The sequence below is a fragment of the Pseudophryne corroboree genome, chromosome 12, assembly GCF_028390025.1.
Source record: "Pseudophryne corroboree isolate aPseCor3 chromosome 12, aPseCor3.hap2, whole genome shotgun sequence".
NCBI lineage: Eukaryota > Metazoa > Chordata > Amphibia > Anura > Myobatrachidae > Pseudophryne > Pseudophryne corroboree.
The window spans coordinates 4,964,132-4,990,654 of NC_086455.1; the positions used below are offsets into that span (position 1 = coordinate 4,964,132).

A 26,523-nucleotide genomic window follows, 5' to 3' on the forward strand; every position below is an offset into this window, starting at 1 on the left:
AGATAAGAGTGATGTCACTGTGACGCTCCCATAAGACCTCACTTCCCGGTCACGTCCCTGTATTATTACTAGAGAGAAGAGTGATGTCACTGTGACGCTCCCATAAGACCTCACCTCCCCGGTCACGTCCCTGTATTATTACTAGAGATAAGAGTGATGTCACTGTGACGCTCCCATAAGACCTCACCTCCCCGGTCACGTCCCTGTATTATTACTAGAGATAAGAGTGATGTCACTGTGACGCTCCCATAAGACCTCACCTCCCCGGTCATGTCCCTGTATTATTACTAGAGATAAGAGTGATGTCACTGTGACGCTCCCATAAGACCTCACCTCCCCGGTCACGTCCCTGTATTATTACTAGAGAGAAGAGTGATGTCACTGTGACACTCCCATAAGACCTCACCTCCCCGGTCACCTCCCTGTATTATTACTAGAGATAAGAGTGATGTCACTGTGACGCTCCCATAAGACCTCACCTCCCCGGTCACGTCCCTGTATTATTACTAGAGAGAAGAGTGATGTCACTGTGACACTCCCATAAGACCTCACCTCCCCGGTCACATCCCTGTATTATTACTAGAGATAAGAGTGATGTCACTGTGACGCTCCCATAAGACCTCACCTCCCCGGTCATGTCCCTGTATTATTACTAGTGATAAGAGTGACGTCACTGTGACGCTCCCATAAGACCTCACCTCCCCGGTCACGTCCCTGTATTATTACTAGTGATAAGAGTGACGTCACTGTGACGCTCCCATAAGACCTCACTTCCCCGGTCACGTCCCTGTATTATTACTAGAGATAAGAGTGATGTCACTGTGACGCTCCCATAAGATCTCACCTCCCCGGTCATGTCCCTGTATTATTACTAGTGATAAGAGTGACGTCACTGTGACGCTCCCATAAGATCTCACCTCCCCGGTCACGTCCCTGTATTATTACTAGAGATAAGAGTGATGTCACTGTGACGCTCCCATAAGACCTCACCTCCCCGGTCACATCCCTGTATTATTACTAGAGATAAGAGTGATGTCACTGTGACGCTCCCATAAGACCTCACCTCCCCGGTCATGTCCCTGTATTATTACTAGTGATAAGAGTGACGTCACTGTGACGCTCCCATAAGACCTCACCTCCCCGGTCACGTCCCTGTATTATTACTAGTGATAAGAGTGACGTCACTGTGACGCTCCCATAAGACCTCACTTCCCCGGTCACGTCCCTGTATTATTACTAGAGATAAGAGTGATGTCACTGTGACGCTCCCATAAGACCTCACCTCCCCGGTCACGTCCCTGTATTATTACTAGAGATAAGAGTGATGTCACTGTAACGCTCCCATAAGACCTCACCTCCCCGGTCACGTCCCTGTATTATTACTAGTGATAAGAGTGACGTCACTGTGACGCTCCCATAAGACCTCACCTCCCCGGTCACGTCCCTGTATTATTACTAGTGATAAGAGTGACGTCACTGTGACGCTCCCATAAGATCTCACCTCCCCGGTCACGTCCCTGTATTATTACTAGAGAGAAGAGTGATGTCACTGTGACGCTCCCATAAGACCTCACTTCCCGGTCACGTCCCTGTATTATTACTAGAGAGAAGAGTGATGTCACTGTGACGCTCCCATAAGACCTCACTTCCCGGTCACGTCCCTGTATTATTACTAGTGATAAGAGTGATGTCACTGTGACGCTCCCATAAGATCTCACCTCCCCGGTCACGTCCCTGTATTATTACTAGAGATAAGAGTGACGTCACTGTGACGCTCCCATAAGACCTCACCTCCCCGGTCACGTCCCTGTATTATTACTAGAGATAAGAGTGATGTCACTGTGACGCTCCCATAAGACCTCACTTCCCGGTCACGTCCCTGTATTATTACTAGAGATAAGAGTGATGTCACTGTGACGCTCCCATAAGACCTCACTTCCCGGTCACGTCCCTGTATTATTACTAGTGATAAGAGTGATGTCACTGTGACGCTCCCATAAGATCTCACCTCCCCGGTCACGTCCCTGTATTATTACTACAGATAAGAATGATGTCACTGTGACGCTCCCATAAGATCTCACCTCCCCGGTCACGTCCCTGTATTATTACTAGAGATAAGAGTGATGTCACTGTGACGCTCCCATAAGATCTCACTTCCCCGGTCACGTCCCTGTATTATTACTAGAGATAAGAGTGATGTCACTGTGACGCTCCCATAAGACCTCACCTCCCCGGTCACGTCCCTGTATTATTACTAGAGATAAGAGTGATGTCACTGTGACGCTCCCATAAGACCTCACTTCCCGGTCACGTCCCTGTATTATTACTAGTGATAAGAGTGATGTCACTGTGACGCTCCCATAAGATCTCACCTCCCCGGTCACGTCCCTGTATTATTACTACAGATAAGAATGATGTCACTGTGACGCTCCCATAAGATCTCACCTCCCCGGTCACGTCCCTGTATTATTACTAGAGATAAGAGTGATGTCACTGTGACGCTCCCATAAGATCTCACTTCCCCGGTCACGTCCCTGTATTATTACTAGAGATAAGAGTGATGTCACTGTGACGCTCCCATAAGACCTCACCTCCCCGGTCACGTCCCTGTATTATTACTAGAGATAAGAGTGACGTCACTGTGACGCTCCCATAAGACCTCACCTCCCCGGTCACGTCCCTGTATTATTACTAGAGATAAGAGTGATGTCACTGTGACGCTCCCATAAGACCTCACTTCCCGGTCACGTCCCTGTATTATTACTAGAGATAAGAGTGATGTCACTGTGACGCTCCCATAAGACCTCACTTCCCGGTCACGTCCCTGTATTATTACTAGTGATAAGAGTGATGTCACTGTGACGCTCCCATAAGACCTCACCTCTCCGATCACGTCCCTGTATTATTGCTAGAGATAAGAGTGACGCCACTGTGACGCTCCCATAAGATCTCACCTCCCCGGTCACGTCCCTGTATTATTACTAGAGATAAGAGTGATGTCACTGTGACGCTCCCATAAGACCTCACCTCCCCGGTCATGTCCCTGTATTATTACTAGAGATAAGAGTGATGTCACTGTGACGCTCCCATAAGACCTCACCTCCCCGGTCATGTCCCTGTATTATTACTAGAGATAAGAGTGATGTCACTGTGACACTCCCATAAGACCTCACCTCCCCGGTCACGTCCCTGTATTATTACTAGAGATAAGAGTGATGTCACTGTGACGCTCCCATAAGACCTCACCTCCCCGGTCACGTCCCTGTATTATTACTAGTGATAAGAGTGATGTCACTGTGACGCTCCCATAAGACCTCACCTCCCCGGTCACGTCCCTGTATTATTACTAGAGATAAGAGTGACGTCACTGTGACGCTCCCATAAGACCTCACCTCCCGGTCACGTCCCTGTATTATTACTAGAGATAAGAGTGATGTCACTGTGACACTCCCATAAGACCTCACCTCCCCGGTCACGTCCCTGTATTATTACTAGAGATAAGAGTGATGTCACTGTGACGCTCCCATAAGATCTCACCTCCCCGGTCACGTCCCTGTATTATTACTAGAGATAAGAGTGATGTCACTGTGACGCTCCTATAAGACCTCACCTCCCCGGTCATGTCCCTGTATTATTACTAGAGATAAGAGTGATGTCACTGTGACGCTCCCATAAGACCTCACCTCCCGGTCACGTCCCTGTATTATTACTAGAGAGAAGAGTGATGTCACTGTGACGCTCCCATAAGACCTCACCTCCCGGTCACGTCCCTGTATTATTACTAGAGATAAGAGTGATGTCACTGTGACGCTCCCATAAGACCTCACCTCCCCGGTCACGTCCCTGTATTATTACTAGTGATAAGAGTGATGTCACTGTGACGCTCCCATAAGACCTCACCTCCCCGGTCACCTCCCTGTATTATTACTAGAGATAAGAGTGATGTCACTGTGACGCTCCCATAAGACCTCACCTCCCCGGTCACCTCCCTGTATTATTACTAGAGATAAGAATGATGTCACTGTGACGCTCCCATAAGACCTCACCTCCCCGGTCACCTCCCTGTATTATTACTAGAGATAAGAGTGATGTCACTGTGACGCTCCCATAAGACCTCACCTCCCCGGTCACGTCCCTGTATTATTACTAGAGATAAGAGTGATGTCACTGTGACGCTCCCATAAGACCTCACCTCCCCGGTCACGTCCCTGTATTATTACTAGAGATAAGAGTGATGTCACTGTGACGCTCCCATAAGACCTCACTTCCCCGGTCACGTCCCTGTATTATTACTAGAGATAAGAGTGACGTCACTGTGACGCTCCCATAAGACCTCACCTCCCCGGTCACGTCCCTGTATTATTACTAGAGATAAGAGTGATGTCACTGTGACGCTCCCATAAGACCTCACCTCCCCGGTCACGTCCCTGTATTATTACTAGAGATGAGTGACGTCACTGTGACGCTCCCATAAGACCTCACCTCCCCGGTCATGTCCCTGTATTATTACTAGAGATAAGAGTGATGTCACTGTGACGTTCCCATAAGACCTCACCTCCCCGGTCACGTCCCTGTATTATTACTAGTGATAAGAGTGATGTCACTGTGACGCTCCCATAAGACCTCACCTCCCCGGTCACGTCCCTGTATTATTACTAGAGAGAAGAGTGATGTCACTGTGACGCTCCCATAAGACCTCACCTCCCCGGTCACGTCCCTGTATTATTACTAGAGATAAGAGTGATGTCACTGTGACGCTCCCATAAGACCTCACCTCCCCGGTCACGTCCCTGTATTATTACTAGAGAGAAGAGTGATGTCACTGTGACACTCCCATAAGACCTCACCTCCCCGGTCACCTCCCTGTATTATTACTAGAGATAAGAGTGATGTCACTGTGACGCTCCCATAAGACCTCACCTCCCCGGTCACGTCCCTGTATTATTACTAGAGATAAGAGTGATGTCACTGTGACGCTCCCATAATACCTCACCTCCCCGGTCATGTCCCTGTATTATTACTAGAGATAAGAGTGATGTCACTGTGACGCTCCCATAAGACCTCACCTCCCCGGTCACGTCCCTGTATTATTACTAGAGATAAGAGTGATGTCACTGTGACGCTCCCATAAGACCTCACCTCCCCGGTCACCTCCCTGTATTATTACTAGAGATAAGAGTGATGTCACTGTGACGCTCCCATAAGACCTCACCTCCCCGGTCACGTCCCTGTATTATTACTAGAGAGAAGAGTGATGTCACTGTGACACTCCCATAAGACCTCACCTCCCCGGTCACCTCCCTGTATTATTACTAGAGATAAGAGTGATGTCACTGTGACGCTCCCATAAGACCTCACCTCCCCGGTCACGTCCCTGTATTATTACTAGAGAGAAGAGTGATGTCACTGTGACACTCCCATAAGACCTCACCTCCCCGGTCACATCCCTGTATTATTACTAGAGATAAGAGTGATGTCACTGTGACGCTCCCATAAGACCTCACCTCCCCGGTCATGTCCCTGTATTATTACTAGTGATAAGAGTGACGTCACTGTGACGCTCCCATAAGACCTCACCTCCCCGGTCACGTCCCTGTATTATTACTAGTGATAAGAGTGACGTCACTGTGACGCTCCCATAAGACCTCACCTCCCCGGTCACGTCCCTGTATTATTACTAGTGATAAGAGTGACGTCACTGTGACGCTCCCATAAGACCTCACTTCCCGGTCACGTCCCTGTATTATTACTAGAGAGAAGAGTGATGTCACTGTGACGCTCCCATAAGACCTCACTTCCCGGTCACGTCCCTGTATTATTACTAGAGAGAAGAGTGATGTCACTGTGACGCTCCCATAAGACCTCACTTCCCGGTCACGTCCCTGTATTATTACTAGAGATAAGAGTGATGTCACTGTGACGCTCCCATAAGACCTCACTTCCCGGTCACGTCCCTGTATTATTACTAGTGATAAGAGTGATGTCACTGTGACGCTCCCATAAGATCTCACCTCCCCGGTCACGTCCCTGTATTATTACTAGAGATAAGAGTGATGTCACTGTAACGCTCCCATAAGACCTCACCTCCCCGGTCACGTCCCTGTATTATTACTAGAGATAAGAGTGATGTCACTGTGACGCTCCCATAAGACCTCACTTCCCGGTCACGTCCCTGTATTATTACTAGAGATAAGAGTGATGTCACTGTGACGCTCCCATAAGACCTCACTTCCCGGTCACGTCCCTGTATTATTACTAGTGATAAGAGTGATGTCACTGTGACGCTCCCATAAGATCTCACCTCCCCGGTCACGTCCCTGTATTATTACTACAGATAAGAATGATGTCACTGTGACGCTCCCATAAGATCTCACCTCCCCGGTCACGTCCCTGTATTATTACTAGAGATAAGAGTGACGTCACTGTGACGCTCCCATAAGACCTCACCTCCCCGGTCACGTCCCTGTATTATTACTAGAGATAAGAGTGATGTCACTGTGACGCTCCCATAAGACCTCACTTCCCGGTCACGTCCCTGTATTATTACTAGAGATAAGAGTGATGTCACTGTGACACTCCCATAAGACCTCACCTCCCCGGTCACGTCCCTGTATTATTACTAGTGATAAGAGTGATGTCACTGTGACGCTCCCATAAGACCTCACCTCTCCGATCACGTCCCTGTATTATTGCTAGAGATAAGAGTGATGTCACTGTGACGCTCCCATAAGACCTCACTTCCCGGTCACGTCCCTGTATTATTACTAGAGATAAGAGTGATGTCACTGTGACGCTCCCATAAGACCTCACCTCTCCGATCACGTCCCTGTATTATTGCTAGAGATAAGAGTGATGTCACTGTGACGCTCCCATAAGACCTCACTTCCCGGTCACGTCCCTGTATTATTACTAGTGATAAGAGTGATGCCACTGTGACGCTCCCATAAGATCTCACCTCCCCGGTCACGTCCCTGTATTATTACTAGAGATAAGAGTGATGTTACTGTGACGCTCCCATAAGACCTCACCTCCCCGGTCATGTCCCTGTATTATTACTAGAGATAAGAGTGATGTCACTGTGACGCTCCCATAAGACCTCACCTCCCCGGTCACGTCCCTGTATTATTACTAGTGATAAGAGTGATGTCACTGTGACGCTCCCATAAGACCTCACCTCCCCGGTCACGTCCCTGTATTATTACTAGAGATAAGAGTGACGTCACTGTGACGCTCCCATAAGACCTCACCTCCCCGGTCATGTCCCTGTATTATTACTAGAGATAAGAGTGATGTCACTGTGACGCTCCCATAAGACCTCACCTCCCGGTCACGTCCCTGTATTATTACTATAGATAAGAGTGACGTCACTGTGACGCTCCCATAAGACCTCACCTCCCCGGTCACGTCCCTGTATTATTACTAGAGATAAGAGTGATGTCACTGTGACGCTCCCATAAGACCTCACCTCCCCGGTCACGTCCCTGTATTATTACTAGTGATAAGAGTGATGTCACTGTGACGCTCCCATAAGACCTCACCTCCCCGGTCACGTCCCTGTATTATTACTAGTGATAAGAGTGATGTCACTGTGACGCTCCCATAAGACCTCACCTCCCCGGTCACGTCCCTGTATTATTACTAGAGATAAGAGTGATGTCACTGTGACGCTCCCATAAGACCTCACTTCCCGGTCACGTCCCTGTATTATTACTAGTGATAAGAGTGATGTCACTGTGACGCTCCCATAAGACCTCACCTCCCCGGTCACGTCCCTGTATTATTACTAGAGATAAGAGTGATGTCACTGTGACGCTCCCATAAGACCTCACTTCCCGGTCACGTCCCTGTATTATTACTAGTGATAAGAGTGATGTCACTGTGACGCTCCCATAAGACCTCACTTCCCGGTCACGTCCCTGTATTATTACTAGAGATAAGAGTGATGTCACTGTGACGCTCCCATAAGACCTCACCTCCCCGGTCACGTCCCTGTATTATTACTAGAGATAAGAGTGATGTCACGGTGACGCTCCCATAAGACCTCACCTCCCCGGTCACGTCCCTGTATTATTACTAGAGATAAGAGTGACGTCACTGTGACGCTCCCATAAGACCTCACCTCCCGGTCACGTCCCTGTATTATTACTAGAGATAAGAGTGATGTCACTGTGACGCTCCCATAAGATCTCACCTCCCCGGTCACATCCCTGTATTATTACTAGAGATAAGAGTGATGTCACTGTGACGCTCCCATAAGACCTCACCTCCCCGGTCACATCCCTGTATTATTACTAGAGATAATAGTGATGTCACTGTGATGCTCCCATAAGAACTCACCTCCCCGGTCACGTCCCTGTATTATTACTAGAGAGAAGAGTGATGTCACTGTGACGCTCCCATAAGACCTCACCTCCCCGGTCACGTCCCTGTATTATTACTAGAGATAAGAGTGATGTCACTGTGACACTCCCATAAGACCTCACCTCACCGGTCACGTCCCTGTATTATTACTAGTGATAAGAGTGATGTCACTGTGACGCTCCCATAAGACCTCACCTCCCCGGTCACGTCCCTGTATTATTACTAGAGATAAGAGTGATGTCACTGTGACGCTCCCATAAGACCTCACCTCCCCGGTCACGTCCCTGTATTATTACTAGAGATAAGAGTGACGTCACTGTGACGCTCCCATAAGACCTCACCTCCCCGGTCACGTCCCTGTATTATTATTAGAGATAAGAGTGACGTCACTGTGACGCTCCCATAAGACCTCACCTCCCCGGTCACGTCCCTGTATTATTACTAGAGATAAGAGTGATGTCACTGTGACGCTCCCATAAGACCTCACCTCCCCGGTCACCTCCCTGTATTATTACTAGAGATAAGAGTGATGTCACTGTGACGCTCCCATAAGACCTCACCTCCCCGGTCATGTCCCTGTATTATTACTAGAGATAAGAGTGACGTCACTGTGACGCTCCCATAAGACCTCACCTCCCCGGTCACGTCCCTGTATTATTACTAGAGATAAGAGTGACGTCACTGTGACGCTCCCATAAGACCTCACATCCCCGGTCACATCCTTGTATTATTACTAGAGATAAGAGTGATGTCACTGTGATGCTCCCATAAGACCTCACCTCCCCGGTCACGTCCCTGTATTATTACTAGAGATAAGAGTGACGTCACTGTGACGCTCCCATAAGACCTCACCTCCCCGGTCACGTCCCTGTATTATTACTAGAGATAAGAGTGATGTCACTGTGACGCTCCCATAAGACCTCACATCCCCGGTCACATCCTTGTATTATTACTAGAGATAAGAGTGATGTCACTGTGACGCTCCCATAAGACCTCACCTCCACGGTTACGTCCCTGTATTATTACTATAGATAAGAATGACGTCACTGTGACGCTCCCATAAGACCTCACCTCCCCGGTCACGTCCCTGTATTATTACTAGAGATAAGAGTGATGTCACTGTGACGCTCCCATAAGACCTCACCTCCCCGGTCATGTCCCTGTATTATTACTAGAGATAAGAGTGACGTCACTGTGACGCTCCCATAAGACCTCACCTCCCCGGTCACGTCCCTGTATTATTACTAGAGATAAGAGTGATGTCACTGTGACGCTCCCATAAGACCTCACCTCCCCGGTCACGTCCCTGTATTATTACTAGAGATAAGAGTGACGTCACTGTGACGCTCCCATAAGACGTCACCTCCCCGGTCACGTCCCTGTATTATTACTAGAGATAAGAGTGATGTCACGGTGACGCTCCCATAAGACGTCACCTCCCCGGTCACGTCCCTGTATTATTACTAGAGATAAGAGTGACGTCACTGTGACGCTCCCATAAGACGTCACCTCCCCGGTCACGTCCCTGTATTATTACTAGAGATAAGAATGATGTCACTGTGACGCTCCCATAAGACCTCACCTCATCGGTCACGTCCCTGTATTATTACTAGAGATAAGACCTCACCTCCCCGGTCATGTCCCTGTATTATTACTAGAGAGAAGAGTGACGTCACTGTGACGCTCCCATAAGACCTCACCTCATCGGTCACGTCCCTGTATTATTACTAGAGATAAGACCTCACCTCCCCGGTCATGTCCCTGTATTATTACTAGAGAGAAGAGTGTCGTCACTGTGACGCTCCCATAAGACCTCACCTCCCCGGTCACGTCCCTGTATTATTACTAGTGATAAGAGTGATGTCACTGTGACGCTCCCATAAGACGTCACCTCCCCGGTCACGTCCCTGTATTATTACTAGAGATAAGAGTGACGTCACTGTGACGCTCCCATAAGACGTCACCTCCCCGGTCACGTCCCTGTATTATTACTAGAGATAAGAATGATGTCACTGTGACGCTCCCATAAGACCTCACCTCATCGGTCACGTCCCTGTATTATTACTAGAGATAAGACCTCACCTCCCCGGTCATGTCCCTGTATTATTACTAGAGATAAGAGTGATGTCACCGTGGCGCTCCCATAAGACCTCACCTCATCGGTCACGTCCCTGTATTATTACTAGAGATAAGACCTCACCTCCCCGGTCATGTCCCTGTATTATTACTAGAGAGAAGAGTGACGTCACTGTGACGCTCCCATAAGACCTCACCTCCCCGGTCACGTCCCTGTATTATTACTAGTGATAAGAGTGATGTCACTGTGACGCCCCCATAAGACGTCACCTCCCCGGTCACGTCCCTGTATTATTACTAGAGATAAGAATGATGTCACTGTGACACTCCCATAAGACCTCACCTCCCCGGTCATGTCCCTGTATTATTACTAGAGATAAGAGTGATGTCACTGTGACGCTCCCATAAGACCTCACCTCCCGGTCACGTCCCTGTATTATTACTAGTGATAAGAGTGATGTCACTGTGACGCTCCCATAAGACCTCACCTCCCCGGTCACGTCCCTGTATTATTACTGTAGATAAGAATGACGTCACTGTGACGCTCCCATAAGACCTCACCTCCCGGTCACGTCCCTGTATTATTACTAGTGATAAGAGTGATGTCACTGTGACGCTCCCATAAGACCTCACCTCCCCGGTCATGTCGCTGTATTATTACTAGATAAGAGTGATGTCACTGTGACGCTCCCATAAGACCTCACCTCCCCGGTCACGTCCCTGTATTATTACTAGAGATAAGAGTGACGTCACTGTGACGCTCCCATAAGACCTCACCTCCCGGTCACGTCCCTGTATTATTACTAGAGGAAGAGTGATGTCACTGTGATGCTCCCATAAGACGTCACCTCCCCGGTCACGTCCCTGTATTATTACTAGAGATAAGAGTGATGTCACTGTGACGCTCCCATAAGACCTCACCTCCCCGGTCACGTCCCTGTATTATTACTAGAGATAAGACCTCACCTCCCCGGTCATGTCCCTGTATTATTACTAGAGATAAGAGTGATGTCACTGTGACGCTCCCATAAGACCTCACCTCCCCGGTCACGTCCCTGTATTATTACTAGAGATAAGACCTCACCTCCCCGGTCATGTCCCTGTATTATTACTAGAGATAAGAGTGATGTCACTGTGACGCTCCCATAAGACCTCACCTCCCCGGTCACGTCCCTGTATTATTACTAGTGATAAGAATGATGTCACTGTGATGCTCCCATAAGACGTCACCTCCCCGGTCACGTCCCTGTATTATTACTAGAGATAAGAGTGATGTCACTGTGACGCTCCCATAAGATCTCACCTCCCCGGTCACGTCCCTGTATTATTACTAGAGATAAGAGTGATGTCACTGTGACGCTCCCATAAGACCTCACCTCCCCGGTCACGTCCCTGTATTATTACTAGAGATAAGAGTGATGTCACTGTGACGCTCCCATAAGACCTCACCTCCCCGGTCACGTCCCTGTATTATTACTAGAGATAAGAGTGACGTCACTGTGACGCTCCCATAAGACCTCACCTCCCCGGTCACGTCCCTGTATTATTACTAGAGATAAGAGTGATGTCACTGTGACGCTCCCATAAGACCTCACCTCCCGGTCACGTCCCTGTATTATTACTAGAGATAAGAGTGATGTCACTGTGACGCTCCCATAATACCTCACCTCCCCGGTCACTTCCCTGTATTATTACTAGAGATAAGAGTGATGTCACTGTGACGCTCCCATAAGACCACACCTCCCCGGTCACGTCCCTGTATTATTACTAGAGATAAGAGTGATGTCACTGTGACGCTCCCATAAGACCTCACCTCCCCGGTCACGTCCCTGTATTATTACTAGAGATAAGAGTGATGTCACTGTGACGCTCCCATAAGACCTCACCTCCCGGTCACGTCCCTGTATTATTACTAGAGATAAGAGTGATGTCACTGTGACGCTCCCATAAGACCACACCTCCCCGGTCACGTCCCTGTATTATTACTAGAGATAAGAGTGATGTCACTGTGACGCTCCCATAAGACCTCACCTCCCCGGTCACGTCCCTGTATTATTACTAGAGATAAGAGTGATGTCACTGTGACGCTCCCATAAGACCTCACCTCCCCGGTCATGTCCCTGTATTATTACTAGAGATAAGAGTGATGTCACTGTGACGCTCCCATAAGACCTCACCTCCCGGTCACGTCCCTGTATTATTACTAGTGATAAGAGTGATGTCACTGTGACGCTCCCATAAGACCTCACCTCCCCGGTCACGTCCCTGTATTATTACTATAGATAAGAATGACGTCACTGTGACGCTCCCATAAGACCTCACCTCCCGGTCACGTCCCTGTATTATTACTAGAGATAAGAGTGATGTCACTGTGACGCTCCCATAAGACCTCACCTCCCCGGTCATGTCGCTGTATTATTACTAGATAAGAGTGATGTCACTGTGACGCTCCCATAAGACCTCACCTCCCCGGTCACGTCCCTGTATTATTACTAGAGATAAGAGTGATGTCACTGTGACGCTCCCATAAGACCTCACCTCCCCGGTCACGTCCCTGTATTATTACTAGAGATAAGAGTGATGTCACTGTGACGCTCCCATAAGACCTCACCTCCCCGGTCACGTCCCTGTATTATTACTAGAGATAAGAGTGATGTCACTGTGACGCTCCCATAAGACCTCACCTCCCCGGTCATGTCCCTGTATTATTACTAGAGATAAGAGTGATGTCACTGTGACGCTCCCATAAGACCTCACCTCCCGGTCACGTCCCTGTATTATTACTAGAGATAAGAGTGATGTCACTGTGACGCTCCCATAAGACCTCACCTCCCCGGTCACGTCCCTGTATTATTACTAGAGATAAGAGTGATGTCACTGTGACGCTCCCATAAGACCTCACCTCCCCGGTCATGTCCCTGTATTATTACTAGAGATAAGAGTGATGTCACTGTGACGCTCCCATAAGACCTCACCTCCCGGTCACGTCCCTGTATTATTACTAGTGATAAGAGTGATGTCACTGTGACGCTCCCATAAGACCTCACCTCCCCGGTCACGTCCCTGTATTATTACTAGAGATAAGAGTGATGTCACTGTGACACTCCCATAAGACCTCACCTCCCCGGTCACGTCCCTGTATTATTACTAGAGATAAGAGTGATATCACTGTGACGCTCCCATAAGACCTCACCTCCCCGGTCACGTCCCTGTATTATTACTATAGATAAGAATGACGTCACTGTGACGCTCCCATAAGACCTCACCTCCCGGTCACGTCCCTGTATTATTACTAGTGATAAGAGTGATGTCACTGTGACGCTCCCATAAGACCTCACCTCCCCGGTCATGTCGCTGTATTATTACTAGATAAGAGTGATGTCACTGTGACGCTCCCATAAGACCTCACCTCCCCGGTCACGTCCCTGTATTATTACTAGAGATAAGAGTGACGTCACTGTGACGCTCCCATAAGACCTCACCTCCCGGTCACGTCCCTGTATTATTACTAGAGGAAGAGTGATGTCACTGTGATGCTCCCATAAGACGTCACCTCCCCGGTCACGTCCCTGTATTATTACTAGAGATAAGAGTGATGTCACTGTGACGCTCCCATAAGACCTCACCTCCCCGGTCACGTCCCTGTATTATTACTAGAGATAAGACCTCACCTCCCCGGTCATGTCCCTGTATTATTACTAGAGATAAGAGTGATGTCACTGTGACGCTCCCATAAGACCTCACCTCCCCGGTCACGTCCCTGTATTATTACTAGAGATAAGACCTCACCTCCCCGGTCATGTCCCTGTATTATTACTAGAGATAAGAGTGATGTCACTGTGACGCTCCCATAAGACCTCACCTCCCCGGTCATGTCCCTGTATTATTACTAGAGATAAGAGTGATGTCACTGTGACGCTCCCATAAGACCTCACCTCCCCGGTCACGTCCCTGTATTATTACTAGTGATAAGAATGATGTCACTGTGATGCTCCCATAAGACGTCACCTCCCCGGTCACGTCCCTGTATTATTACTAGAGATAAGAGTGATGTCACTGTGACGCTCCCATAAGATCTCACCTCCCCGGTCACGTCCCTGTATTATTACTAGAGATAAGAGTGATGTCACTGTGACGCTCCCATAAGACCTCACCTCCCCGGTCACGTCCCTGTATTATTACTAGAGATAAGAGTGACGTCACTGTGACGCTCCCATAAGACCTCACCTCCCCGGTCATGTCCCTGTATTATTACTAGAGATAAGAGTGACGTCACTGTGACGCTCCCATAAGACCTCACCTCCCCGGTCACGTCCCTGTATTATTACTAGAGATAAGAGTGATGTCACTGTGACGCTCCCATAAGACCTCACCTCCCGGTCACGTCCCTGTATTATTACTAGAGATAAGAGTGATGTCACTGTGACGCTCCCATAAGACCTCACCTCCCCGGTCACGTCCCTGTATTATTACTAGAGATAAGAGTGATGTCACTGTGACGCTCCCATAAGACCTCACCTCCCCGGTCACGTCCCTGTATTATTACTAGAGATAAGAGTGATGTCACTGTGACGCTCCCATAAGACCTCACCTCCCCGGTCACGTCCCTGTATTATTACTAGAGATAAGAGTGATGTCACTGTGACGCTCCCATAAGACCTCACCTCCCCGGTCATGTCCCTGTATTATTACTAGAGATAAGAGTGATGTCACTGTGACGCTCCCATAAGACCTCACCTCCCCGGTCACGTCCCTGTATTATTACTAGAGATAAGAGTGATGTCACTGTGACGCTCCCATAATACCTCACCTCCCCGGTCACGTCCCTGTATTATTACTAGAGATAAGAGTGATGTCACTGTGACGCTCCCATAAGACCTCACCTCCCCGGTCATGTCCCTGTATTATTACTAGAGATAAGAGTGATGTCACTGTGACACTCCCATAAGACCTCACCTCCCCGGTCACGTCCCTGTATTATTACTAGAGATAAGAGTGATGTCACTGTGACGCTCCCATAATACCTCACCTCCCCGGTCACGTCCCTGTATTATTACTAGAGATAAGAGTGATGTCACTGTGACGCTCCCATAAGACCTCACCTCCCCGGTCAGCACGTAGATGATCTCCAGGGTGAGATGTAATATCCTGTCACTCTTGTTTTTGTCCATCCTCAGTAAATCAGTGACTTATACAGAACGGGAATCGCTTTCACTGGAAGTCTTATAAAAGATTCTGTGACTTCATGACGTAAGTGTCTAGGAGTAAATATAAGAATAATAATCAAAACAGAGTAAATTCCTCTCTAGATAATACTTTACAGACCCCACCCCTTATATAATAATATCACATACACAGTGTGTGCTGGGAGCTTATCTCTCATTATATATCACTATACAGACCCCTCCCCTATATAATAATATCACATAAACAGTGTGTGCTGGGAGATTATCTCTCATTATATATCACTATACAGACCCCTCCCCTATATAATAATATCACATACACAGTGTGTGCTGGGAGCTTATCTCTCATTATATATCACTATACAGACCACCTCCCCCTATATAATAATATCACATACACAGTGTGTGCTGGGAGCTTATCTCTCATTATATATCACTATACAGACCCCTCCCCTATATAATATCACATACACAGTGTGTGCTGGGAGCTTATCTCTCATTATATATCACTATACAGACCCCTCCCCTATATAATAATATCACATACACAGTGTGTGCTGGGAGCTTATCTCTCATTATATATCACTATACAGACCCCTCCCCTATATAATAATATCACATACAGAGTGTGTGTGCTGGGAGCTTATCCCTCATTATATATCACTATTCAGGCCCCCTCCCCCTATATAATAATATCACATACACAGTGTGTGCTGGGAGCTAATTCCTCATTATATATCACTATACAGACCCCTCCCCCTATATAATAATATCACATACACAGTGTGTGCTGGGAGCTTATCCCTCATTATATATCACTATAATACCGCTCCCCCTATATAATAATATCACATACAAAGTGTGTGCGCTGGGAGTTTATCCCTCATTATATATCACTATACAGACCCCTCCCCTATATAATAATATCACATACACAGCGTGTGCTGGGAGATTATCCCTTATTATATTTCTCTGACGTCCTAAGTGGATGCTGGGGACTCCGTCAGGACCATGGGGAATAGCGGCTCCGCAGGAGACAGGGCACAAAAGTAAAAGCTTTAGGATCAGGTGGTGTGCACTGGCTCCTCCCCCTATGACACTCCTCCAAGCCTCAGTTAGGTTTTTGTGCCCGGCCGAGAAGGGTGCAATCTAGGTGGCTCTCCTAAAGAGCTGCTTAGAGTAAAAGTTTTGTTAGGTTTTTTATTTTCAGTGAGTCCTGCTGGCAACAGGCTCACTGCATCGAGGGACTTAGGGGAGAAGAAGTGAACTCACCTGCGTGCAGGATGGATTGGCATCTTAGGCTACTGGACACTAGCTCCAGAGGGACGATCACAGGTACAGCCTGGATGGGTCACCGGAGCCGCGCCGCTGACCCCCTTGCAGATGCTGAAGAGAGAAGAGGTCCAGAAATCGGCGGCTGAAGACTTCTCAGTCTTCATGAGGTAGCGCACAGCACTGCAGCTGTGCGCCATTGCTCTCAGCACACTTCACACCAACGGTCACTGAGGGTGCAGGGCGCTTGGGGGGGCGCCCTGGGCAGCAATGAAAGTACCTATGCTGGCTAAAAATACATCACATATAGCCCCTGGGGCTATATGGATGTATTTAACCCCTGCCAGGTTGTCAGAAAAACGGGAGAAGAAGCCCGCCGAAAAGGGGGCGGGGCCTATTCTCCTCAGCACACAGCGCCATTTTCCTACACAGCTCCGCTGCTAGGAAGGCTCCCAGGCTCTCCCCTGCACTGCACTACAGAAACAGGGTTAAAACAGAGAGGGGGGGCACTTATTTGGCGATATTATTATATATTAAGATGCTATAAGGGAAAACACTTATATAAGGTTGTCCCTGTATAATATAGCGTTTTGGTGTGTGCTGGCAAACTCTCCCTCTGTCTCCCCAAAGGGCTAGTGGGGTCCTGTCCTCTATCAGAGCATTCCCTGTGTGTGTGCTGTGTGTCGGTACGTGTGTGTCGACATGTATGAGGACGATGTTGGTGAGGAGGCGGAGCAATTGCCTGTAATGGTGATGTCACTCTCTAGGGAGTCGACACCGGAATGGATGGCTTATTTAGGGAATTACGTGATAATGTCAACACGCTGCAAGGTCGGTTGACGACATGAGACGGCCGGCAAACCAATTAGTACCTGTCCAGGCGTCTCAAACACCGTCAGGGGCTTTAAAACGCCCATTTACCTCAGTCGGTCGACACAGACACAGACACGGACACTGACTCCAGTGTCGACGGTGAAGAAACAAACGTATTTTCCATTTGGGCCACACGTTACATGTTAAGGGCAATGAAGGAGGTGTTACATATTTCTGATACTACAAGTACCACAAAAGAGGGTATTATGTGGGGTGTGAAAAAACTACCTGTAGTTTTTCCTGAATCAGATAAAATTAAATGAAGTGTGTGATGATGCGTGGGTTTCCCCCGATAGAAAATTATTGGCGTTATACCCTTTCCCGCCAGAAGTTAGGGCGCGTTGGGAAACACCCCTTAGGGTGGATAAGGCGCTCACACGCTTATCAAAACAAGTGGCGTTACCGTCTCCAGATACGGCCGCCCTCAAGGAGCCAGCTGATAGGAGGCTGGAAAATATCCTAAAAAGTATATACACACATACTGGTGTTATACTGCGACCAGCGATCGCCTCAGCCTGGATGTGCAGCGCTGGGGTGGCTTGGTCGGATTCCCTGACTGAAAATATTGATACCCTTGACTATAGAGCATTTAAAGGATGCATTTCCATATATGCGAGATGCACAGAGGGATATTTGCACTCTGGCATCAAGAGTAAATGCGATGTCCATATCTGCCAGAAGATGTTTATGGACACGACAGTGGTCAGGTGATGCAGATTCCAAACGGCACATGGAAGTATTGCCGTATAAAGGGGAGGAGTTATTTGGGGTCGGTCCATCGGACCTGGTGGCCACGGCAACAGCTGGAAAATCCACCTTTTTTACCCCAAGTCACATCTCAGCAGAAAAAGACACCGTCTTTTCAGCCTCAGTCCTTTCGTCCCCATAAGGGCAAGCAGGCAAAAGGCCAGTCATATCTGCCCAGGGATAGAGGAAAGGGAAGAAGACTGCAGCAGGCAGCCCATTCCCAGGAACAGAAGCCCTCCACCGCTTTTGCCAAGTCCTCAGCATGACGCTGGGGCCGTACAGGACTCAGGTGCGGTGGGGGGTCGTCTCAAGAGTTTCAGCGCGCAGTGGGCTCACTCGCAAGTGGACCCCTGGATCCTACAAGTAGTATCCCAGGGGTACAGATTGGAAATACGAGACGTCTCCCCCTCGCAGGTTCCTGAAGTCTGCTTTACCAACGTCTCCCTCCGACAGGGAGGCAGTATTGGAAACAATTCACAAGCTGTATTCCCAGCAGGTGATAATCAAAGTACCCCTCCTACAACAAGGAAAGGGGTATTATTCCACACTATATTGTGGTACTGAAGCCAGACGGCTCGGTGAGACCTATTCTAAATCTGAAATATTTGAACACTTACATACAAAGGTTCAAATCAAGATGGAGTCACTCAGAGCAGTGATAGCGAACCAGGAAGAAGGGGACTATATGGTGTCCCTGGACATCAAGGATGCTTACCTCCATGTCCCAATTTGCCCTTCTCACCAAGGGTACCTCAGGTTCGTGGTACAAAACTGTCACTATCAGTTTCAGACGCTGCCGTTTGGATTGTCCACGGCACCCCGGGTCTTTACCAAGGTAATGGCCGAAATGATGATTCTTCTTCAAAGAAAAGGCGTCTTAATTATCCCTTACTTGGACGATCTCCTGATAAGGGCAAGGTCCAGAGAACAGTTGGATGTCGGAGTAGCACTATCTCAAGTAGTTCTACGACAGCACGGGTGGATTCTAAATATTCCAAAATCGCAGCTGTCTCCGACGACACGTCTGCTGTTCCTAGGGATGATTCTGGACACAGTCCAGAAAAAGGTGTTTCTCCCGGAGGAGAAAGCCAGGGAGTTATCCGAGCTAGTCAGGAACCTCCTAAAACCAGGAAAAGTGTCAGTGCATCATTGCACAAGGGTCCTGGGAAAAATGGTGGCTTCTTACGAAGCGATTCCATTCGGCAGATTTCACGCAAGAACTTTTCAGTGGGATCTGCTGGAAAAATGGTCCGGATCGCATCTTCAGATGCATCAGCGGATAACCCTGTCTCCAAGGACAAGGGTGTCTCTTCTGTGGTGGCTGCAGAGGGCTCATCTACTAAAGGGCCACAGATTCGGCATTCAGGACTGGGTCCTGGTGACCACGGATGCCAGCCTGAAAGGCTGGGGAGCAGTCACAGAAGGAAAAAATTTCCAGGGAGTGTGATCAAGTCTGGAGACTTCTCTCCACAAAAATGTACTGGAGCTAAGAGCAATTTACAATGCTCTAAGCTTAGCAAGACCTCTGCTTCAAGGTCAGCCGGTATTGATCTAGTGGGACAACATCACGGCAGTCGCCCACGTAAACAGACAGGGCGGCACAAGAAGCAGGAGGGCAATGGCAGAAACTGCAAGGATTCTTCGCTGGGCGGAAAATCATGTGATAGCACTGTCAGCAGTGTTCATTCCGGGAGTGGACAACTGGGAAGCAAACTTCCTCAGCACGACCTCCACCCGGGAGAGTGGGGACTTCATCGGGAAGTCTTCCACATGATTGTGAACCGTTGGGAAAGACCAAAGGTGGACATGATGGCGTCCCGCCTGAACAAAAAACTGGACAGGTATTGCGCCAGGTCAAGAGACCCTCAGGCAATAGCTGTGGACGTTCTGGTAACACCGTGGGTGTACCAGTCGGTGTATGTGTTCCCTCCTCTGCTTCTCATACCTAAGGTACTGAGAATTATAAGACGTAGAGGAGTAAGAACTATACTCGTGGCTCCGGATTGGCCAAGAAGGACTTGGTACCCGGAACTTCAAGAGATGCTCACAGAGGACTCATGGCCTCTGCCGCTAAGAAGGGACTTGCTTCAGCAAGTACCATGTCTGTTCCAAGACTTACCGCGGCTGCGTTTGACGGCATGGCGGTTGAACGCCGGATCCTAAGGGAAAAAGGCATTCCGGAAGAGGTCATTCCTACCCTGGTCAAAGCCAGGAAGGAGGTGACCGCACAACATTATCACCACATGTGGCGAAAATATGTTGCGTGGTGTGAGGCCAGGAAGGCCCCACGAAGAAATTTCAACTCGGTCGATTCCTGCATTTCCTGCAAACAGGAGTGTCTATGGGCCTCAAATTGGGGTCCATTAAGGTTCAAATTTCGGCCCTGTCGATTTTCTTCCAGAAAGAATTGGCTTCAGTTCCTGAAGTCCAGAAGTTTGTCAAGGGAGTACTGCATATACAACCCCCTTTTGTGCCTCCAGTGGCACTGTGGGATCTCAACGTAGTTCTGGGATTCCTCAAATCACATTGGTTTAAACCGCTCAAATCTGTGGATTTGAAATATCTCACATGGAAAGTGACCATGATGTTGGCCCTGGCCTCGGCCAGGCGAGTGTCAGAATTGGCGGCTTTGTCTCACAAAAGCCCATATCTGATTGTCCATTCGGACAGGGCAGAGCTGCGGACTCGTCCCCAGTTTCTCCCTAAGGTGGTGTCAGCGTTTCACCTGAACCAGCTTATTGTGGTACCTGCGGCTACTAGGGACTTGGAGGACTCCAAGTTGCTAGATGTTGTCAGGGCCCTGAAAATATAGGTTTCCAGGACGGCTGGAGTCAGGTAAACTGACTTGCTGTTATCCTGTATGCACCCAACAAACTGGGTGCTCTTGCTTCTAAGCAGACGATTGCTAGTTGGATGTGTAGTACAATTCAGCTTGCACATTCTGTGGCAGGCCTGCCACAGCCAAAATATGTAAATGCCCATTCCACAAGGAAGGTGGGCTCATCTTGGGCGGCTGCCCGAGGGGTCTCGGCTTTACAACTTTGCCGAGCTGCTACTTGGTCAGGGGCACACCCTGGCTGAGGAGGACCTGGAGTTCTCTCACTCGGTGCTGCAGAGTCATCCGCACTCTCCCGCCCGTTTGGGAGCTTTGGTATAATCCCCATGGTTCTGACGGAGTCCCCAGCATCCACTTAGGACGTCAGAGAAAATAAGAATTTACTTACCGATAATTCTATTTCTCGTAGTCCGTAGTGGATGCTGGGCGCCCATCCCAAGTGCGGATTGTCTGCAATACTTGTACATAGTTATTGTTACAAAAATCGGGTTATTATTGTTGTGAGCCATCTTTTCAGAGGCTCCGCTGTTATCATGCTGTTAACTGGGTTCAGATCACAGGTTGTACAGTGTGATTGGTGTGGCTGGTATGAGTCTTACCCGGGATTCAAAATCCTTCCTTATTGTGTACGCTCGTCCGGGCACAGTATCCTAACTGAGGCTTGGAGGAGGGTCATAGGGGGAGGAGCCAGTGCACACCACCTGATCCTAAAGCTTTTACTTTTGTGCCCTGTCTCCTGCGGAGCCGCTATTCCCCATGGTCCTGACGGAGTCCCCAGCATCCACTACGGACTACGAGAAATAGAATTATCGGTAAGTAAATTCTTATTATAACTATACAGACCCCTCCCCCCTATATAATAATATCACATACACAGTGTCTGCTGGGAGATTATCCCTCATTATATATCACTATACAGACCCCTCCCCCTATATAATAATATCACATACACAGTGTGTGCTGGGAGATTATCCCTCATTATATATCACTATACAGACCCATCCCCCTATATAATAATATCACATACACAGTGTGTGCTGGGAGCTTATCCCTCATTATATATCACTATACAGACCCCTCCCCTATATAATAATATCACATACACAGTGTGTGCTGGGAAGTTATCCCCCCTTATATATCACTATACAGTCCCCTCCCCTATATAATAATATCACATACACAGTGTGTGCTGGGAGCTTATCCCTCATTATATATCACTATACATACCGCTCCCCCTATATAATAATATCACATACACAGTGTGCGCGCTGGGAGTTTATCCCTCATTATATATCACTATACAGACCCCTCCCCCTATATAATAATATCACATACACAGTGTGTGCTGGGAGATTATCCCTTATTATATATAACTATACAGACCCCTCCCCCTATATAATAATATCACATACACAGTGTGTGCTGGGAGATTATCCCTCATTATATATCACTATACAGACCCATCCCCCTATATAATAATATCACATACACAGTGTGTGCTGGGAACTTATCCCCCATTATATATCACTATACAGTCCCCTCCCCTATATAATAATATCACATACACAGTGTGTGCTGGGAGCTTATCCCTCATTATATATCACTATACAGACCCCTCCCCCTATATAATAATATCACATACACAGTGTGTGCTGGGAGATTATCCCTCATTATATATCACTATACAGACCTCTCCCCCTATATAATAATATCACATACACAGTGTGTGCTGGGAGATTATCCCTCATTATATATCACTATACAGACCCCTCCCCCTATATAATAATATCACATACACAGTGTGTGCTGGGAGCTTATCCCTCATTATATATCACTATACAGACCCCTCCCCTATATAATAATATCACATACACAGTGTGTGCTGGGGGCTTATCCCTCATTATATATCACTATACAGACCCCTCCCCTATATAATAATATCACATACACAGTGTGTGCTGGGAGATTATCCCTCATTATATATCACTATACAGACCCCTCCCCCTATATAATAATATCACATACACAGTGTGTGCTGGGAGCTTATCCCTCATTATATATCACTATACAGACCCCTCCCCTATATAATATCACATACACAGTGTGTGCTGGGGGCTTATCCCTCATTATATATCACTATACAGACCCCTCCCCTATATAATAATATCACATACACAGTGTGTGCTGGGGGCTTATCCCTCATTATATATCACTATACAGACCCCTCCCCTATATAATAATATCACATACGCAGTGTGTGCTGGGGGCTTATCCCTCATTATATATCACTATACAGACCCCTCCCCCTATATAATAATATCACATACACAGTGTGCGCTGGGAGATTATCCCTCATTATATATCACTATACAGACCTCTCCCCCTATATAATATCACATACACAGTGTGTGCTGGGAGCTTATCCCTCATTATATATCACTATACAGACCCCTCCCCTATATAATAATATCACATACACAGTGTGTGCTGGGAGCTTATCCCTCATTATATATCACTATACAGACCCCTCCCCCTATATAATAATATCACATACACAGTGTGCGCTGGGAGATTATCCCTCATTATATATCACTATACAGACCTCTCCCCCTATATAATAATATCACATACACAGTGTGTGCTGGGAGATTACCCCTCATTATACATCACTATACAGACCCCTCCCCCTATATAATAATATCACATACACAGTGTGTGCTGGAGGATTGATTATCCCTCATTATATATCACTATACAGACCCCTCTTCTATATAATAATGATAATAACGCCACATTACACACAGGGGGCGCTCTTTATCCCCCGTTATACCGCACTGTATAATAACCCGCCCTCATATCTCCCCTTCTGAGGAGAATAATAACATTATCACACACAGAAGTTACCTCCGCCCGGCTCACTGACCCGGATGTACTTATAGAGTATGGCTGAGGTACAGCCGCTCTCCAGCTTCCAACATGGCGCCCGGGGGAGTGCGTGACCCCGCCCCCCCGCAGCATCACGTGGTATGTCCTAAATAGAGAGGTTTGTATAGTAGTGCTGTGGGTGTCTAAACAACAGCAACATGGCCGCCTCTCTGCATGTATTTCCCTAATAAGAGTCGGATGCTTCTGTGGTGTCACATATTTATTAGTTGAAATTCACATAGAGATGAAGCAAATGACAGTGAGAAAATATTAATCAGTGAGATAGCAAGAAAGTGTATTGTACTTCAAGAAAATGGCCGCCGTCATTGTGGACAGTTGGTTTTAGTGTTTTATACATTTTTGCTCATTGCTGTGCACAGGGACATCACATATATTATGATCATTCTTACCTTTTGTATGCTGTCATGTATTTATGCATGTACATACCAAGTGTTGCCTGGGTGTGGATTTTTCTCCTCTTTTTCACTCCCTGCACTCTCTCCGTACTCTTACTCCAGATATTCTCCCTCTCTCCGTACTCTTACTCCAGATATTCTCCCTCTCTCCGTACTCTTACTCCAGATATTCTCCCTCTCTCCGTACTTTTACTCCAGATATTCTCCCTCTCTCCGTACTCTTACTCCAGATATTCTCCCTCTCTCCGTACTCTTACTCCAGATATTCTCCGTACTCTTACTCCAGATATTCTCCATACTCTTACTCCAGATATTCTCCCTCTCTCCATACTCTTACTCCAGATCTTCTCCCTCTCTCCGTACTCTTACTCCAGATATTTTCCCTCTCTCTGTACTCTTACTCCAGATATTCTCCCTCTCTCCGTACTCTTACTCCAGATATTCTCTGTGCTCTCTCTGTACTCTTACTCCAGATATTCTCCGTACTCTTACTCTAGATATTCTCTGTGCTCTCTCCGTACTCTTACTCCAGATATTCTCTGTGCTCTCTCTGTACTCTTACTCCAGATATTCTCTGTGCTCTCTCCGTACTCTTACTCCAGATATTCTCTGTGCTCTCTCCGTACTCTTACTCCAGATATTCTCCCTCTCTCCATACTCTTAGGCCACATATTCTCTGTGCTCTCTCCGTACTGTTACTCCAGATATTCTCCCTGTGCTCTCTCCGTACTCTTACTCCAAATATTCTCCCTCTCCCTGCGCTCACTTCAAACTCTTACTCCAGATATTTTCCTCCCTGCGCTCTTTCTGTACTCTTACTCCAAATATTCTCTTTCTCCCTGTGCGCTCTCCATACTCTTACTCCAGATAGTCTCCCTCTCCCTGCGCTTTCTCTGTACTCTTACTCCAAATATTCTCCTCCATGCTCTCGCCGTACTTACTCCAGATATTCTCCCTCTCCCTGCGCTCTCTCTGTACTCTTACTCCAGATGTTTTTACTCCCTGTGCTCTTTCTGTACTCTTACTCCATATACTCTCTTTCTCCCTGCACTCTCTCCATACTCTTACGCCATATGTTCTCCCTCTCCCTACGCTTTCTCCGTACTCTTACTCCAAATATTCTCCTTCTCCCTGCGCAATCTCCGAACTCTTACTCCAAATATTGTCCCTCTCCCTGCACTCTCTCCGTACTCTAACTCCAGATATTTTTACTCCCTGCGCTCTTTCTGTACTCTTACTCCATATACCCTCTTACTCCATATATTCTCCCTCTCCCTGCGCTTTCTCCGTACTCACTCCAAATATTCTCCTCCCTGCGTTCTCTCCGAACTCTTACTCCAAATATTGTCCCTCTCCCTGCGCTTTCTCCGTACTCTTACTCCAGATATTCTCCCTCTCCCTGCGCTCTCTCCGTACTCTTACTCCAAATATTCTCCCTCTCCCTGCACTGTCGCCATAATCTTACTCCACATATTCTTCTTCTCCCTGCGCTCTCTCCGTACTCTTACTCCAGATATTCTCCCTGCGCTCTCTGTACTCTTACTTCAAATATTCACCCTCTACCTGCACTCTCTCTGTACTTTTACTCGATATTCTCCCTGCACTCTCTCTGTATTATTACTGCAAATATTCTCCCTCTCCCTGCGCTCTCTTACTCCAACTATACCCTCTTTCCCTGCGCTCTCTCTGTACTCTTACTCCAGATATCCTCCCTGCGCTCTCTCTGTACTCTTACTCCAGATATTCTTCCTCTCCCTGAACTCTCTCTGTACTCTTACTCCAGATAGTCTTCCTCTCCCTGCACTCTCTCCGTACTCTTAATCCAAATATT

The 26,523-nt window shown here is 47.7% G+C and overlaps 1 protein-coding gene across 3 annotated transcripts in view; it reads right to left on the reverse strand.

Moving 5' to 3' along the window:
* LOC134980093 (oocyte zinc finger protein XlCOF22-like) overlaps positions 1 to 24,346 on the reverse strand; it is a 51,895-nt gene extending 27,549 nt beyond the window's left edge. For 2 of the 3 annotated variants that reach the window (XM_063946748.1, XM_063946746.1), the window contains exons 1-2: positions 24,154 to 24,246; positions 15,540 to 15,695 (exon numbers count right to left, since the gene is read on the reverse strand). In XM_063946748.1, coding sequence (XP_063802818.1) covers positions 15,540 to 15,608 — 69 coding nt within the window. In that variant the 5' untranslated portion in view covers positions 15,609 to 15,695; positions 24,154 to 24,246. The other variant, XM_063946747.1, reaches the window with a different exon arrangement.
* Between the last annotated feature and the right edge of the window lie 2,177 nt (positions 24,347 to 26,523).